Below are 17,024 nucleotides of genomic sequence, written 5' to 3'. Positions count from 1 at the left end.
TTGCCCTCTATAGTGCAGGCTGGGTCTGTGGGAGGGGGCTGGCAGAGCCCCTGGGAGGGGGGAGGCTTTGGCATCTTAGCTCTGCAGGGCTTGCTCCAGTACTGGGGGAGGGGAGGTAGGAGGTTACAGACACAGACACAATCTCAGGGTCCACCCTGCCCCCGCAGGCCTCCATCTGCGACCTGACAGGACCTTCCATGAAGCAGGGTCTTCGGTTAAGCCAAAAAGTGGTTTATTTGCTCGGACATCGCGTGTTTATGTGACCACAGCACTAGTAGCAGGCAGGCCCAGGTTCCGCTGGTGTGAACGTAGAGGGAGCCAGTGGCTGCTCTGCTCTGGCTGCAGGTGGGGGCCGCCCTCGGACACAAGGACAGACAGGCACCTCCTCCAAGCAGCAACCCTTGGCTCTGCTGAGCGGGCAGAAGCCGGGCAGTCAGGGCAGCCGCCCATCGTGGGGCTGGTTGTCCTGCAGAAAGAAAGCAGCCCTTAACTGACTGGCCGGAGACCTGGAGGTGGTGTGTCCCCAGGTGAGAGCTGACGGAGAGGGAGCGAAGGTGGTTGTGAGAAAGGGACACACTCACTCGGCCACCTGCTAGAGCCAGAGGCAGCCTCAGCCCTTGGGGGCTTCTGGGTCGGCCACTCTCTCTCACCCTGGCCTACCTTGCAGAGGTGGTGTTGGAATAAAGAGAAGGGAAATTCCTGCATCAATTGGGTGAGGAGTGATTTAAAGCAGGAGATCACCAACATCTGAGCCAGTGACCCACCTGCTTGGCCCGGGCTCTCTCCCCCCCTGATCCTCTGCACACGGAAGACAGGATGGACCCAGCCTGGCCTGGAGCAGTTCCTGGTGAAGCACCTGGGAAAGGAAAGGTGGGGCAGAAGTCTGATCTTTGGGGCATCCCCCGGCCCTGAACCAAGCAGGGATGGTCCCTTAGCCACAGGCCAAGCCAAATAATTCCTCCAAATGCAAGCAAAACAGACTTAACAGAACCTGGGACTCTCAGCTTGCCGCTCAGCCGTCCCCGCCCCCCCACTCAAGAGACAGGATCCCAGCAGGTGGTGACCGAGCGTACACACACACACACACACACACACACACACACCAGTTCTGGCTGTTTGCACAATTCTGCACTGCCTGAATCTCAAGCAAGCCATGGCAGCCACCCCCCCACCCCCTGCCCCCTGGAACAAGACTTGGGCCTTACCTTTCTCAGGGGCTGCCTCCCCTAGACCAGCCCTTGGGAGAGAGTTCGCTGTGGGGATGCGCAGCTCCACCCAGTCCATTGCCCTTCCATTGGTGCCCTGGGCTGGGCTGGGGGACATTTGCCCCTCTGGGGTGTGGCTGGGGGCCTGAGATTCCTCTGCAGGGGGGGAGCAGGACCCCGGGGGAGTCAAAAGGGGGCTCTCCTGTCCCAGAAAGTATTCAGATTCAGGGGAGGGGAGCAGGTGGGGAGGCTCGGCTAGGGTGCCATTCAAAGCACAGCTGAGGGCTGGGGGGGGCAGGCAGGGGGGGGGCGCATGGTAGTGGCACTGCCTCTGCTTCATGATGAGCAGGCAGAATGCTGGTGGGAGGTGAGGCTGACTCGGGGGCAGTGCCGGACTTGGGGCCGATGGGGGGAGCCACTGAAGCCTGGAAGCTGCCCGGGAGGTCCAGCTGTGGGGGGCAGTGAAAGATGTAAGCGGATTCCGTGAGGCTGCGCTGGTAGCGGAGGAAAGGGCGCCGCGGCACTCCTATCCGGGCAGCGTGGGGGTGGATGGGGAGAGAGAGAAGATGCGTCAGCAAAGCCAGCCTAACCCCCCCCATACACACTGTATGGACCAAAATCCCCCCCCCCAAATCTGTTGTGGTTCAGAAGTCACCAAGCCCTGAATTACTCAGATGTCAAAGAATGCCAGGAAGGGGGGGAGGAGGAGAGACAGTCCTCCTCATTCCTTCCTTCGGGAAGTAGCTGCCCCCACTCCTGCCCCCGTTGTTCCCACAGGGCGGAGGGGTTGCTCCTGCGATCCAGCAGGGCTGATCCGGGCAAAGCTCGGGGCTCACCTGGCCCTGGATCTCCCGAGGCAGAGGAGCCCAGCTGCTCTCTCTGGAAGAAGCCTCTCCTGGAGGGCTGCTGTCCGCCTGGCCCTGCCGCCTCCTGTGCCCAAAACAAAAGCTGTGAGGGCCTCACCTGCTGCCAACTCCCCCCCCCCACACACACACACAGATCCCAGACAAGCGGTGACTCTGCTTCCACCAAGGGTGGAGTGGGGGGCTGGGGGCAGAAAAGCACTGGTGGGAAGAGACCCAGCAGATGAGTGCCCTGCAGTGGCCACATGGCCCCCTCAGCCCACACTGAGGTTCTGCTTAGCCACAGGCCGCCTCCACAGAGCCACCAAGCGTGTCCCCGGCCCTCTGGCACCTCAGCACCCCAAGCCAAGGCTTCACTGCCAGCCCCGCCCACCCCCCCAGCTGCCATCTTCTCACCAGGGCCGTCTCACTTACCCAGCTCTGAGGACTCGTCCCAGCTATAGCTCTTGCTTGCTCCCGCTGCCAAGGGAGAGGAGAGAAAAGAAATGCTCAGGGGCCAAAATGCCCTTGGGGTTGCAGGGCAGGCATCAGTTCAACAGGTGGAGAAGAGTCACTTGCTGGACTTCAGCCTGCCAAACCACCTTCAGCCCCGCAGATGAAGCTCCCGCAGCCCCTCTTCCCCATCCCAGGATCAACCAAGGGCCCTGCCCCACCCTACTTGTCCCCAGATGTGGAGGGGGACCATGTGGTCTCTGCAGGACACTCACCCGCCGGGCCTCTTCCCACCGGTGCTCTTCTGCTTCCCGCTGGGCCTGCTGCTTCCTGTGGAGGGAGGGGCAGAGCCATTCAGGAGAAGCCCCCACCTCCCACAGGGGGGCACCAATCTTCCCCTAGTTGCCCCCCCATCTGGGAACACCAGCGTCAAAAGTAGATGGAGGCAGCACAACAGCTGTATTTTATTCCATGTGTATCTCTTCAATGCATTTGAGGTACTTTGGAGCCAACAGAAGCAGATAGTCTGTGAGCCTTTTAAGCGACTCTGGATTTTCATGGAATTGCTTGCACTCCTGAGAAAAGAGGCGGCTGCTTTGAAGTTATGGACGCTGCTACATCTGCACTGGCGCCTGTTCAGAAACACTCCACCAAAGGACCCGTCTTGGGGAAGGCCCCCTTTTGTGGGGGCTCCTATGCCTCAGGTTGAACCCACCTGCTTTAAAATGCTGCTTTTTAACATTTCTTTTCAGTCTCTCACCCACCAACAGTTCCCAGGATGATGTAGAAATGAAAGCAACTGGGAAGCAGGCTGATCTGTCAAATATTCCCCAGTCGACGGGCCCTGCTCAAGGAGGCAGAGAAGGCAATGGAGAGGCGGCTGAAGAGAGCAGGGCTCCAGCACTGAGTCAGTGGCTGTTTCTGGAGCTGCCTCATCCAGCACTGGCAGCAGCCACTTAGCTTCCTGCAGGCATCCAATGGGCAAGGGCTGCCCGGGCTCCCTGACAAGGTGGGGCACGTTCCCAGAAAGCCCGAAGGGAGGTGCCACCCCCTCACTTTGCTCAGGGCAGGTCCTTCCCCTTCATTTGGCGGGACCAGAGCAGACCCTCTTAAGGAGAAGGGGGGCCAGGCTCCAGGCCCCTCTTCTGGCTTCATCATGGCTGCAGCAGCCTTTGTTGCTCTGCTGCCCTGAAGCTGGCAGCTTATTCAAACGTTTGTAAGGGAAGTAAAGAAAAGAGCCACCAGCCTATCAGGGTGGCCCAGTTCCGGGACAGTCCGAGCCGGCCTCCCCACTCGGCTCCCTCATCAACCATGCTGTGATCCCATCTCGGTCCTTCCAGACAGAGGAACCCTGCGTGGGGGGGGGGGGGGCGCATGGCCACAGTGGGGGGGAGGGTCTGTTTCTCCCTGGGTGAAGGGAGGAAGGCAGAGACACTGGCAGGGGTCCAGTGTGGTTGGAGGAACTCAGAAAGGGAGGCTGGGCACTTCAAGTGTTTCACAAGCTTGGCGTCTTAAAGCTGCATGGATTTCAACTCCCAGAATCCCCCAGGAAGTCCTCATGTCTTCAAGTCGCCAAGCTCAAGAAGGGCCAGAAGATGATTTCTGCCCAAAGAGAAGCCTCTTTCCAGGGTTCGGTCCCTTATTCGCCCCACTCAGCTAGGCCAAAGGTGTTGGGAGCACAGGGCATCCGGAAGCCGCAGCAGCCAAAGGAAAGGGGCCTGGCACAAGGCCTGCCTGCCCACCTCTGCTCCTGGATGAGCCTCTCCTTCTCTTGCACCCGGCGCTCCCTCTCGGCTGCTTCCCGGCGCTCCTCCTCCATGCGCAAGCGCTCCCAGCACCGCCTCTCCTCCTGGGCTCTCCTCCTCTCCTCCTGGCGCCTCTCCTCCTCTTCCCTCTGGAGGGAGGCAGAGAAGGCAGAATGGCATCCCCCACCCCACTGCCCTGCAGCCCTCGGCCAGCCCAGCAGGCACCCCCCCTCACCTCCACCTGTGCCCAGAAGGAGGTCCTCTTGGTGTGCAGGATCTCCAGGACGGGATTGGTCTTCTGGTAGTTGGTTCCCTGAGGAGACCAAGAGGGTCCCTGAAAGCAGCGCCTCTCAAACGGGGAGGGGGGACCTCCCTCAGGTGCCCCCCAGGCGCAGCTGCTTAAAGGCAAACGGGCAAGAGGCTCTCCAGACAGGCAGCTGGGGGGGGCTTCCATGCCAGAGCAGGGGGGGCACCGAGTGAGAAGGTCCTCCCGACTGGGCAGCCCAGTCCCAAGCTCAATCCGTCTCTCTCTCCCCTCCCCAGGGGCAGCAGGTGCCTTTCCGGGAAAAGCCCCAAGGACCCCCAGTCCTCCATGAGGGAGGGGCCTGGCTGTTGGAAGCAGAGGGGAAACCTGGCCAGTGCACTTGCCGCAGTGAGGAGCTAGGGTGCAAGCATCCATTCATGAGGACCCCTACCCACCCCTCCCCTTCCTCCTCACCACCAGTTCCTCGGGGTCGCCACTCAGGTCCTTCTTGGGGAAGGCAGCTTCTGGGGGGGACTGTTCTGGGGGGGCCACCAGGGACAGCCGGCAGTTAAGCCCTTCCTGAGTCACCTCCTCCAGCCGGCTGGCCTTCAGCACCAGGTGGGCTTCCTGCAGAGGGAGAAAGGAGATGGCAGTGCAGGGATTCCCCCCAACCCGTCCGGGAAGAGCAGCTGCCCTTTGTCTCTGGGGGGAGCTGGGCCCAGATGGAGCCTCCTCCCCTCCCCTTTCCCAAGCCTCTCCTCTCATCCACAAAAAAGCCCCTCACCCCCACCTGCTTCCCATTCCTGGCCCAGGAGCAACCGGGGGCAAGTAACACTGAGCCGCTCTCTACATTGAACCTACCTTAAAGAAGGCCCGGATGGCTGGCAGATGCCCAGCACAGGCTTCTTGGCGCGAGTCCAGGACTTTCTCGCCAACCTAGTGCCAAAGAGGGAGCCAGGGGCTCATCTCAAAGACTCCTGCAGCAGCTGCACAATTTTAGCAGGGGTGGGCCCTTCCAGAAGCCCCCAATTGCTGCCTTCCGTGTCCTTTGGGCAATGAGGGTCGGGCTGGTCCCCAGCAAGATCACATGGCTCTTGCAGGACTGCCCTCCCCAAAGGGAGCTGCCAAAGAATTGGAGACGAGGCACAGCCCCCCCCCCCTTTCTGGACATTGATCAGAGTTCCTTCACTGCCACATTCTGGACAATCCCAGCTCTTTCGAGGCTGAACATCTGGTGAGCCGGGGGCTGGGGTGTGGGGTGAAGGATAGCAGAGGAGAGAGGCCTTCGCTCAGATCCAGCACTTCTTCCTTCCGTGGGAGGTCATGAGGAAATGCACTCTGTATGCGTTCCAGAGACAGAACCTGCCACTTCTGCACAGCTCCCACAAAGGCAATTCATTAGGCCAAAGCAAGGCATCCCCCCCTCCCCACCAAGGGATAGAGTGCCTTTTTCCCCACTCAGGGTGGTGAACAATGGGGAAACAATCACGATGAAGGGAGGCCATTGTGAAGGCATCCAGAATGGCCCAAGGGGGAGACACAGGACCTCGTCCCGTCCTGGCAATACGGGGAGGCTGAGCGCAAGTCCTGAGGCTGGAGCGATCTGGGCTTGGACCGACTGCGCGAGGCCCAGTTTCATGTCTCTCAAGAGGCATCCAGGGACAGTTCTTGCTGGTTCTCCAGCTGCAAACCCCCCACCCCCAGCTGCCTCTCCCCCATTCTCACCCAGTGGATCAGGACGATGTGTGGCACTCCTGCGGTGGGCTCCCACAGGCGGCACAGTCCATACATGATGCGCCCGCTTTCGAAGCGTTTGGCCAGTTCATCAGGGCCGCCTCCTGCAGGGGGAGGCTGGGTTAGGCACAGGGGCTCCCGGGCACCAAGCCCACCAGCTTCTGCCCATACACCTATGCCCTGATCCCCCTTCCCAGGGAGCTACCCTGCTGTCTCCACTAGATGCCCCCTTCTCCCTCCAGGAAATGCCTCCCACCTGGCTGGGCAGAGTAGAGCCTTGTCCTGCCTCACCTGGAGGCTGATCAGACTGAGAAGGCCCTGGCTGCCCCCACCCCCATCTCTGGGGCATCCTGTCCCCCTGAATGGAGGGAGAGAGAGGCAAGGGTTCCCGTCTTACCCCCTGAGTCCAGGAGCTTCAGCTCGTTGGCATTTTCGTAGGCAAAGAGGGCCCTGGATGGCACAGAGAGAGGGGGGTCAGCATTAGGAACCAGACTGAGTTAGGGGCTCTACATGGGGCTACCCTTGAAAAGTGTTCGGAGACTACAGTTGGTCCAGAATGCAGCCGCGCGAGTTATAGTGGGTGCACCTAGATACACCCACATTACACCAATTCTCCGCGAGCTGCACTGGCTCCCTATTGGTCTCCAGGCACAATTCAAGGTGTTGGTTATTACCTTTAAAGCCCTACATGGCTCAGGGCCAGTTTATCTTCGAGACCGCCTTCTGCCGCATAGCTCCCAGTGACCAGTAAGATCCCACAGAGTTGGTCTCCTCCGGGTCCTGTCAGCTAAACAATGCCGGCTGGCGGGTCTGCGGGGGAGGGCCTTCTCTGTGGCTGCCCCAGCTCTCTGGAACCAGTTACCTCCTGAGGTCCGGACCATCCCCACCCTATTGGCCTTCCGAAAAGTGGTGAAGACCTGGCTCTTCCAGCAGGCCTGGGGCCATTGATCTCGTTATAGTGATCTTGCGAGACCCGGCCACAAATTGGAGTGTATGTGTTTTAATGTTTTAACGTTTTAATGTTTAATGTCTTCTTTTAACTTTTGTATGGGATATTGTTGCATTGTTTTATTCTCTGTTGTAAGCCGCCCAGAGTCCCTTGGGAGTTGAGCGGCATAGAAATGCAAACAAACAAACAAACAAACAAATAAATAACGGACTGACCGACCCAGGCCAGGGTTCTGTGTTTTGACTTCCTTGTCTCAGCTGCCTGGCATGGCTGCTTTCTCCAAGTGCCCACAAACTGACCACCTGCTGGAGTCGGTGTGTTTGTACCAGCTGCAGAGGCTATTTGGGCCCAACTCCACACCCCCAGCCATTCTGCACAGCTGCTCTCAGTGTGGGCACAGATGAGGCAACCCTACTGTGGGAATGCGGGTTCAGCTGGATACTATCTAAAGGGCCCTATTTTGTTCTCTCTTTGTTAAGAACATAGACTGTATTTGAAAAGATACGAGACATCTCTTGGCGAAACATTCCTGAAAAATGAGGTAATCAGATAGCAGGAGATGGGCCTCTCGCCTGGTAGTAACTGGTACCATATAGCTAAAGTTAAGTTTTGTTTTTCACACCTCAAGTATCGCTTTCCTAGAAATCACGTGATTTTCAGTAATTGGTAAGAATGTGAAACTTAGAATTTATGGATGTTTTTCTATCTCTTGCATGTAATATGAGATGTGTAGCCATAATAACGCCTTCTGATGACGCTGTATTTTGATAACTAATAAAAGAGATGGCAGGCTTTTGTTCGCTGCGCCATCATCCCGAGAAGCACCTGCGTTTGTGTATTCTCTAATTCGGCCATTCATGATGAGCCGCCAATTCATCACCAACATATGGTGACCCCGACGTGATTCATGGATCGAGCACGTCTCTTGGCACCCTCATACTCATTCGGCTGGAAGAGCCTCTGCAAACCAGGGCCGGTCGTCGGCGAACGAAGCACCCTCCCATAATCGTGAGTATGGGGGCAGAATTCTCTAAGCCTCAGGTTACGCACCTCCACGAACTTAGAGAATTGGCCAAGTCCTCAATCATTGTTTTAAAAAGATAACGGGAAAGTCCTGCCCGTGGAAAGAATTTGATTTACCTTCTAAAATACTTTTGGCAATAAAAGGGCTCTTTAAAAGTGAAAAAAATGGAAGCAGATGGGAACATGCCTCCACAAACCTCCCCAGCCCTGAAAAAATTTTTTGCACTCTGGAGATTAGTTATAGAGTGTTTAATGATGCAAAAAAAGAAAAAGAAAAAATCTTCAGGACACTGTTAATAGTTCCTTTTCAGACTTTGTTGAAAGATTGCCTCATCACCAGGCAGCAAAACCTCAAGGAAAAGTGTAAAAATCCAAAAAGTGGGGGCATGTCTGTAACATCTAGCCCTCAAAACCCTGGTTATCATCGTATAGATGACATTTTAATTGGAGCACAAAAAATACAACCTAATTGGCTTTTTGAAAAATACAAAATGATTTATGTGTAAATGAATTGCACATTGCCCCAGAGAAAATACAGCTGTACACTTCTTATCTGTATAGGGCATAAACTATGTGCAATCTCTTTCTGCTCCGGCTAAAGTTACCCAAAGTTAAATTTGCAACAATTACTGGGTACTATTAATTGGGACTGCTCATATTTCTCTTTACCTATGCATTTACTTAGTCCATTATTTGAGTTATTGACTAAAAGAAAAAAGGCAGGAGATTTAATTCTGTTTTAGAACAGCAAAAGGTACATTGCTTTATTTGTCTCATTACCATCTAAAAATGTTTTACCCTTTATTTAAGCTATTGTTGAAATTATAACCTTGGGGCGTACGCCAGACTGTCGAAGAAATGGAACTGATCTAATAAATATTATTCTATCTCAAAATCTGACTTTCACCTTTATCTTCAGAATAATTCATCTCTTCAGTGTGCTCTAACTGACTATGTAAACTGTATTTCATATCATTTGCCTAAAGATCCTAGGTTTACTTGCTTAATGATTTTCTCCAGAGGAGCCATTGCTTACAAGGATACTCATGACGACATCTGGAAAGAATCTTACACTAATTGTCTGCGACTATCTTAGCTTTCACACTTTTTCTCAACAAGCTTTTAATTTGATCTCTGACTCTCAGTATGTTTCTTAGGCTGAAAAAATAAATAAATAAATAAATTGTTTATTGTTCTTCCCACCCGGGGTTTAGCAGGAAATAAAATTAGAGCCTGTCTAAATGGGAAGACTCAGATAATTTGAACTAATCAACTTGAAGTGATTTCTGTTTAAAAATATTTTGTTGATGTACATCTATAATGATAGTGTGTGGAATTGATATGCTTGGCTGGCCAGCAAAAATTGACTGGGTTTGAACTTGAAACTGTGGAAAACCGGGCAATGGTTATGGGCCCATATCACTTTTTGTGATTATGACTGTTGCCTGAAGTTTTTCACTGTTTTGGGAATAAACTAGTTCATTGAAATAATTTGAATGACTGATTCGCATGAAGGATGTATTATACAAAAGGTCTGATTGTAGTACAGATGTGAATGGGTGTGTATTGGATTGCATGAAATGTAATTTTGTGTATAAGCATTTTTTTTTCTTTTCTCTCCCTGCCCTACGAGGAGAAGGGAGGCTTGGTCTGTTTTAAAAAATTTTTTCCTTTCCCTCACCCCCTCCTTTTTTTCCCTGGGAGATGAGAGGCACGAAAGAGGGGGGGGCTACTTTGTACTTTTAACCATTTTTTTTTCTCTCAGAGAACCAGCCAGAGAAAGGCGGGAGTGAAAGGGTGATATCTGATACCTGCCTTTGCAGAGCACTGAACGGCTCAGAATGCAATTTTGATTTTTTTCCTTCTGAACATTTTTGACGTTTTAAATACTTTCATACCCAATTCTATTTCAGAGTATTGACTCAAAATACTCCTTAATGTTTTTATGTCTACGTGCATTTTGCATACTTAACAGATGGCATGTTTGTTCTTTGTTTGTCTGTTGTTTGTTTGTTTATTTGTTTGTTTCTTTGTCAGCAGCATAAACTGCTGCCATTTTTAGGAATTATCACAGAGATGAGTTAGAAGTTACAATATGTAGAAAGAGAGATAAAATACATAGGACATTTAATTAATGACAGAAGATAACACCTGAAGAGTTGAGGAAATTTTTAGGATTGACTGGATATTGTAGGCTGTGAATAGATAATTGTGCTATTTTGAATAAAGACTGGAATGCAAAGAACCCAGTGTTACAGGGAATGTAAGAGAGAGTTAGTGAAGGAAAGCAGAAAGTTGAGTTTGGAAGTATGCTAGTTTACAAGGAGATTTAGAAGGACAATCAGATATTGGTGCAGAGAAGGAGTTGAATTGTTTAAGAGAAAGTTGGTTTGCACAGACGGGCTGGCTTGGAAGTCAGAATGGCAGTGAGAGAAGGACTTGAATGTTTAGTGTTATAAGGAGATTTGTTTATTGGAAGGTTATAGATATTGTGGGTAGCGGAGACAGAGATTGGAAGAGGGAAATGACAAAGCTGCAACTGCGCTCATGGTTATATCTTCCATCACACCATGGGACAGTCATGCCTATTTTCATCAAAATAAAAAGCATTAGCGAAACAATTTGGTCTCATGGCAGCTGAAGTGACTGCCATCATACAACAATGTCCTACCTGTAGTCAACAAGCTCATTCTATCCCTATGGGTGTAAAACCTAGAGGACTCAAAGCTTGTGAAAATTGGCAAATGTATGTGACTCAATACCTTTCCTTTGCCCCATGGAAATATTTGCATGTTTCCTTGGATACTTATTCAGGACTTATTATTGGCATTCCCAAAAAGGGGAGAAGCAACCAAACATGTAATAAATCATTGTATTCGGACTTCTGCATCGATGGGACGCCCAATTGAAATTAAAACTGACAATGGACCTGTCTACACCAGTACTGCCTTTGCAAACTTTTGTAACAAGTGGTCCATCACACACAAATTTGGCTTATAAAATTGAAAGAGGAAAAATGCCTCGGCCTCCCAGCCATGCAAAACAAACTCAATCTTTGTTTATATACTTTGAACTTTCTTAACCTGACTGGACAGCCTCCCACATCGGCTGCGACCCGTCATTTTTCTGCTTATCCATCAGCTGCCCTAAAACCGAAGGTCTATTTCCACCAACTACTTGATCCTGCATGGAGAGGACCTGCTGACCTTATTACCTGGGGCCATGGATATGCTGCTGTCCAGGACAATGATCGCATCATTTGGATTCCCAAAAGACACGTAAGACCATTTCATTTACAACAAAAAGAAGGAGAAACCCCTGGTGCTGAGATTTAAGAGAAAAAACATCTTGCTGAGTCCTCCCGGCAACAGACTCTTAACGCAAGGTGGTGACCATCAGCTTTGCAGAACTACACCGGAAGTTGGTCCCCTGAGCACAGCGAATATTCATCAGGAGGAAACTACCTTCACATTGTACATATACATTTTAACACTTTCTTACACATACTAATGTTAGTAGAATTGTTTTTCTGATTTTGCTAGTAATTTTGTTTCACACGTATAAGTGACTATGATTTGTTTATGGCCTTGGACATTGTTAGCTTTGGGACTCTCAAGTGACCATGTAAGAATGCTCCTGCCACAAACGCATTGTCTATGCACAAGGTCCTTATTTTCTACCTAAGTCTACTCCAACACCTAAGGTTCCCATATTGACATTTCCAGCTGAGGGGGGAGTGAATAAGAACAATGGGCCTCTGTAACAATTACATAAAAGAGACTATATATCATGGATTCTGGAATTAAGTCACGATCTTGCATCTATTGCCCCTACATCTCATGATCCTTCATGTCAGCAGCCTCTACATTCAATCATGATGGGACAGTAAAAGACATTCAAATAGCTGCTAATCGGACAAACTCCACTACTCCTATTTCCTAAACCACATCCACCACTGACACCAGGTGGCTCATTAAAAACTCAGATATCCAGAGGCATCTTGCCCAATCTCGGGTGGCAATGAACTATTGGGATCTTCATTTATTAAATAACTGGACAATACATATGTTCAACGAGACTATCAAGGTGCTGAAGCTGATGAATAAAGAACTGGCTGAAATCAGAGAGGTAGTCTTACAAAACCGATATGCCTTAGCTAAAGGAGGCAATTGTGCCCTTATACATTCATGTTGTTGTACCTATGTATCTGATTATCAGTATAACATCACTCACACCATAGAACATATGGAAAACTTGATCAAAAAACAATCCCTTATCATCCAATGGATCTGGCGCCATTGACATCTGGGCTGCTCTTTGGTCATGGCTCCCGGATGATTCTTGGTTGAAATCAATTATGCCAAATATTGTATCTATAATTGTACTGCTTGTTTTGCTTTGTTGCTGTATCCAATGTCTCCCCTCCCTTCTGCAAATGTGCAAAGGTTTTATTCCCTCCAATAGGAAGGACGTCCTGAAAAGTGAAACCAAAGCCCTTCTGGAACTGGATGAACAAGTCAGGTGTGGTCAGAGAAGGTGCTCGAGAATTACAGGATAGGGCTTCCAAGATAAGTCAGAGGTTACAAACTTCTGACATGTGGTTTTCTTGGGTGCCTGGATCCGGATGGATTAAGCAGATGATATTTTTGTTCATATGTGCCATAGCTGGCTTAACATTCATTCCATGTGTTATACCACTCTTAAGACAATTATCAATCAGAGCTGTAAAAGAGATTCAAGTTGAGAAGGAACTAGCTTTGACAGAACATCTTTTTAATCAACTTGGTCCCCGTCCTATGGAAGAACTTACAGATTCTGAGTCAGATTCATATGTGGTAATGGGACAAAGGGAATAAAGGAGAGAATCTCCCTATGACTTAAAAAACTAACTATAATCACATATAACATGTATAACCATTTGTATACCTTTATTATTGCTTTGCTTATTTTTGTATGTATCCAATGTATTTCTGCTTTATTTGCTATGATGATAGGCATGTTTCCCAGGCATAAAGAAAACATCATAATAACAACACAGCTGAGCCCTGTTGCAAAAAACAAAAACAGAGGAAATGTGGGAATGCGGGTTCAGCTGGATACTATCTAAAGGGCCCTATTTTGTTCTCTCTTTGTTAAGAACATAGACTGTATTTGAAAAGATACGAGACATCTCTTGGCGAAACATTCCTGAAAAATGAGGTAATCAGATAGCAGGAGATGGGCCTCTCGCCTGGTAGTAACTGGTACCATATAGCTAAAGTTAAGTTTTGTTTTTCACACCTCAAGTATCGCTTTCCTAGAAATCACGTGATTTTCAGTAATTGGTAAGAATGTGAAACTTAGAATTTATGGATGTTTTTCTATCTCTTGCATGTAATATGAGATGTGTAGCCATAATAACGCCTTCTGATGACGCTGTATTTTGATAACTAATAAAAGAGATGGCAGGCTTTTGTTCGCTGCGCCATCATCCCGAGAAGCACCTGCGTTTGTGTATTCTCTAATTCGGCCATTCATGATGAGCCGCCAATTCATCACCAACACCCTACCCTCTTATGGCCGGAGGAAGGGAAGAGACTCTGCCGTGGAGCCAGGCCTCAGAGGGTGGCAGATGGGGCTGCCCAACAGGAAGTCTCTCTTCCCCCACCCGAGGCAGATTCCCCTGCCAGGCACCCCTGTCCTTAGGGAACCATTTCTAAAGAGAAAGGCATTTGGGCCCTTGGCAGGTGGAACCCCCCCCCTCAGTTGCTTCCACCACCCCGTCTCTCCCTCTGAACAGGAGGAAGCACATCCGCTCTCAGACAATGGAGGCTGAAGGGGCAGCATGGAGGAGAGGGCAGAGGGGGGCCCTCCCTGCAGATGTGGGGCCAAGTGCTCCACCACCAGGAGGTGACCTCAGCATGCTGTGCTTCCGGAAGTCTTGCTAGGGTGCCAAGCTCCCAGTGCCCCCCTCCCATCCCCTCTCAAATATCTTGCAGATCTTCTGACACACATGCCTGCTAGCCCCCTCCTGCCTTCCTGGGCTGGGCTTGGTTACTGAGCAGGAGTAGCAGGGATGCCCAGGTGGTGCCAAGCGTCCTCCAAGGAAAAGGGCAAAGGCTGGGCCAAATGGCAGCTCCCGACTCTCCTTCTCCCCATCCTCCCCATTTCTTGCTCTGAAATGGACCCCAACCCCACAACCTCTGATGCCTGACCCTGACCTTGGCCTCCATCCATCTATGCACTCACACTGCTTGTGGAGGGAAGGCTTGTGAGTGCACAGCTGCCAGAGGAAAGAAGATCCCAGAAGCTGCGCTGCTCTCCTTTTCCTGCTCAACCAGGCCCTCCTTACAGCAGCCTGGATGGCAGGACCCTGGTAGGATCAGCCCTCTGGACCAGTGTGGCCAGTTTCCTTTCTTCTGGCCTGCCCACCAGCTCTCCCAGCCCTTCCACCAACTGAACAAGAGCCTTCTGGGATGGGGCCCAGGCAGGCGTGAAATCCAAAGTTTTTACTAACGGTTCTGTGGGCGTGGCTTGGTGGGCATGGCAAGGGAAGGATACTGCAAAATCTCCATTCCCACCCTACTCCAGGGGAAGGATAGTGCAAAATCTCCATTCCCACCCCACTCCAGGGGAATGTTACTGCAAAATCCCCATTCCCTCCCCACTCCTGGGGGAAGGATATTGCAAAATCTCCATTCCCACCGCACTCTCGGGCCAGCAAGGGGTGGTATTTGCTGGTTCTCCAAACTACTTAAAATTTCTGCTGCTGGTTCTCCAGAACCTGTCAGAACCTGCTGGATTTCACCCCTGGGCCCCTGCCTCCTTCTGCTGGTCCTCAAGCCCCCAGGGCTGCCCCGCCCAGTTCCTGCACCCAGAACTTCCTTGTAGAGCTTAGCTCACCCTCTGGCTGGCAGAAGCCCTTGCTTTCCATTCTCCAGCCCCCTCCCTCCCCATGCCCCGCCAAGTGTGCCGCCTAGGCTCCCACATCCAGAAGATGGCACCCAGTGGCAAGAGGATGGGCAGAAGGGTCCAGTGCTGAGCTGAGCTTCTCACATGGAGTGCGGTGGGGAAAGAGGCACGGCGGGCACAGCTGTCACCCACCAGTCCGCCCCAGGCGCCCAGCACTTTGCCACCCCCCTCCTGGGGCTTCTGGGGGTGGGGAAGCCTGGCGGAGCAGATGGAAGGCAGCCCTGGGTGGCCCCCGAGACGCCTCCCCCAACTCGGGCAGCTTCCTCGGTCGGTGGAGACCGGCGAGGGCCAGGAGCCGAAGGGGCGAGGCAGGGGGTGGGACAGGCCGGGCTGCGAGGGAGGTCCCAGGACCGCGCTTCTCCCGTCGGCGGAGGGCTCGGGGCGGCCGAGGCGGGTGGGTCGGGCCTCCTTCCCGGCCCCGCTCGGCTCCTTCCCTTTGGACTCTCCGCCCGAGTTTTACCCGTGGATTTCCGGGGGGCCAAGCGGTTTCGGGGCCGGGCTGCCTTCCAGAAGCCGCTACAGGCAACGAGGCGAGGCGAGGCGAGGAGGCGACTGGCGGAAAGGCCCCAGCTGGCCTGCCGGCCGCTTTGCGCTGCGGAACTTCTCTTGCCCGCGAGACCCGCCACGGGACCCTTCCAGGTCCGGGGGCCAAAGCCAAAGCCGAGAGCGGAGGGGCGCTTGGCCTGCTCTGTCCGGGCCCCGCCGCGGCCCCCGAGCTCCGGCGCTGCAGAGACCCCCATCAGGCGGGCGCCCACGCGCCCCGGAGCCCTGGGCGCTGGCCGGCCGGGGAAGGGCAGCGGCGCCACTCACCAGCTGGCGGCCGCTCGGCCGTTCACCACGTCGCTCTTGGCGGCCAGCAGCGCCAGCCCGTGCTTGTCCAGGTCCAGGGTGCTGCTGCCCATCGCGAGAGCCCCGACGGCAGCGGACCGCGGCCCCGAGGTGGCGGCGATGACGGCGGGCCGGGAACAGGCGCCCCCGCCCTCCCCGCCTCCTCCCTCGCCCACCGCGGGGAGGGACCGGCGGGACCGCGAAATCGGGGCGGGGCGGAAAGCCAAGCCAGCGCCGACTTGGGGCAGGCCCCCCTCCCCGCGTTGGGCTGCCTGGTTTGCCCGGTGGCCTCGCACGCGGGTCTCGAGGGGGACGCCCTGGGGAAGGAAGGCAGGACGGGGCCTGTTCTTGAAAGTCAATCTCTGCCCTCGTTGCCCCGGGCGCGTCGGACGGACCTTTCATTGCCCAGTCCTGCTAGGCCCACGAAGCCCCCTGGGCCGGGGCCAAACCGAGGCTGGCCTTTCCCACCAGGACAGAGACCGGAGAGACCTCTGGGCTGAGCCTCTTTCTGGGTGTCTGGGACAGGAAGAGCCCGAACCGTTTGAAGGGGCAGAAACCCTGTTCTTGTCCCACCCAGCAGCCGACCCCCTGAAGCATCCCAGGGGCTTTGGAGGAGGGGACCCTGGGAGGGCAGCATGGAGTAGGACCTGCCTTTTCCTGGGCTGCAGTTTGGGGGAAGCAGATGTCCCCACTCCTCCCTCCTCTGAGCCAATTTATTTAATTATTTTAAATTTTATATTGTTGTTTTGTCTGTGTTTTTAAATAGGCTGTACACCGCCCTGAGTCCTTCGGGAGAAGGGCGGTATAGAAATAAAATTATTATTATTATTATTATTATTATTATTATTATTATTATTATTATTATTATTATTATTATTATTATTATTATTATTATTATTATTTCAACCCTGGTGGATACATCCCTGTGACTCCTACACCCCCCCTCCAAGAATTTTAGGGAACGTTCAGGACATTCTGCAAGCCTCCCCCCCCCCGGACTATCTGGTTGACCCTTTGGCAGGCCTGGCCAAGAACTAGCAGCACAGCTCC

At 52.7% G+C, this 17,024-nt stretch overlaps 1 protein-coding gene across 1 annotated transcript; it reads right to left on the bottom strand.

The window, feature by feature from the left end:
* Positions 1-353: 353 nt before the first annotated feature.
* On the bottom strand, positions 354-16,120 carry LOC139320302 (drebrin-like protein A). Its single transcript, XM_070948551.1, is given in 14 exon segments — positions 354-466; positions 765-856; positions 1,206-1,512; positions 1,514-1,731; positions 2,042-2,135; positions 2,465-2,527; positions 2,776-2,830; positions 4,243-4,394; positions 4,481-4,558; positions 4,964-5,116; positions 5,351-5,425; positions 6,215-6,327; positions 6,621-6,673; positions 15,957-16,120. Coding segments are annotated over 14 exon segments (1,578 nt in total). The 5' UTR covers positions 16,049-16,120; the 3' UTR covers positions 354-433.
* Between the last annotated feature and the right edge of the window lie 904 nt (positions 16,121-17,024).

Source organism: Pituophis catenifer, unplaced genomic scaffold, assembly GCF_029215685.1.
Source record: "Pituophis catenifer annectens isolate HBS135680 unplaced genomic scaffold, rPitCat1.0.hap2 SCAF_8, whole genome shotgun sequence".
Taxonomy (NCBI): domain Eukaryota; kingdom Metazoa; phylum Chordata; class Lepidosauria; order Squamata; family Colubridae; genus Pituophis; species Pituophis catenifer.
Note: the sequence above shows the minus strand (reverse complement) of the source record. Positions and strands in the feature narration are given on the sequence as shown.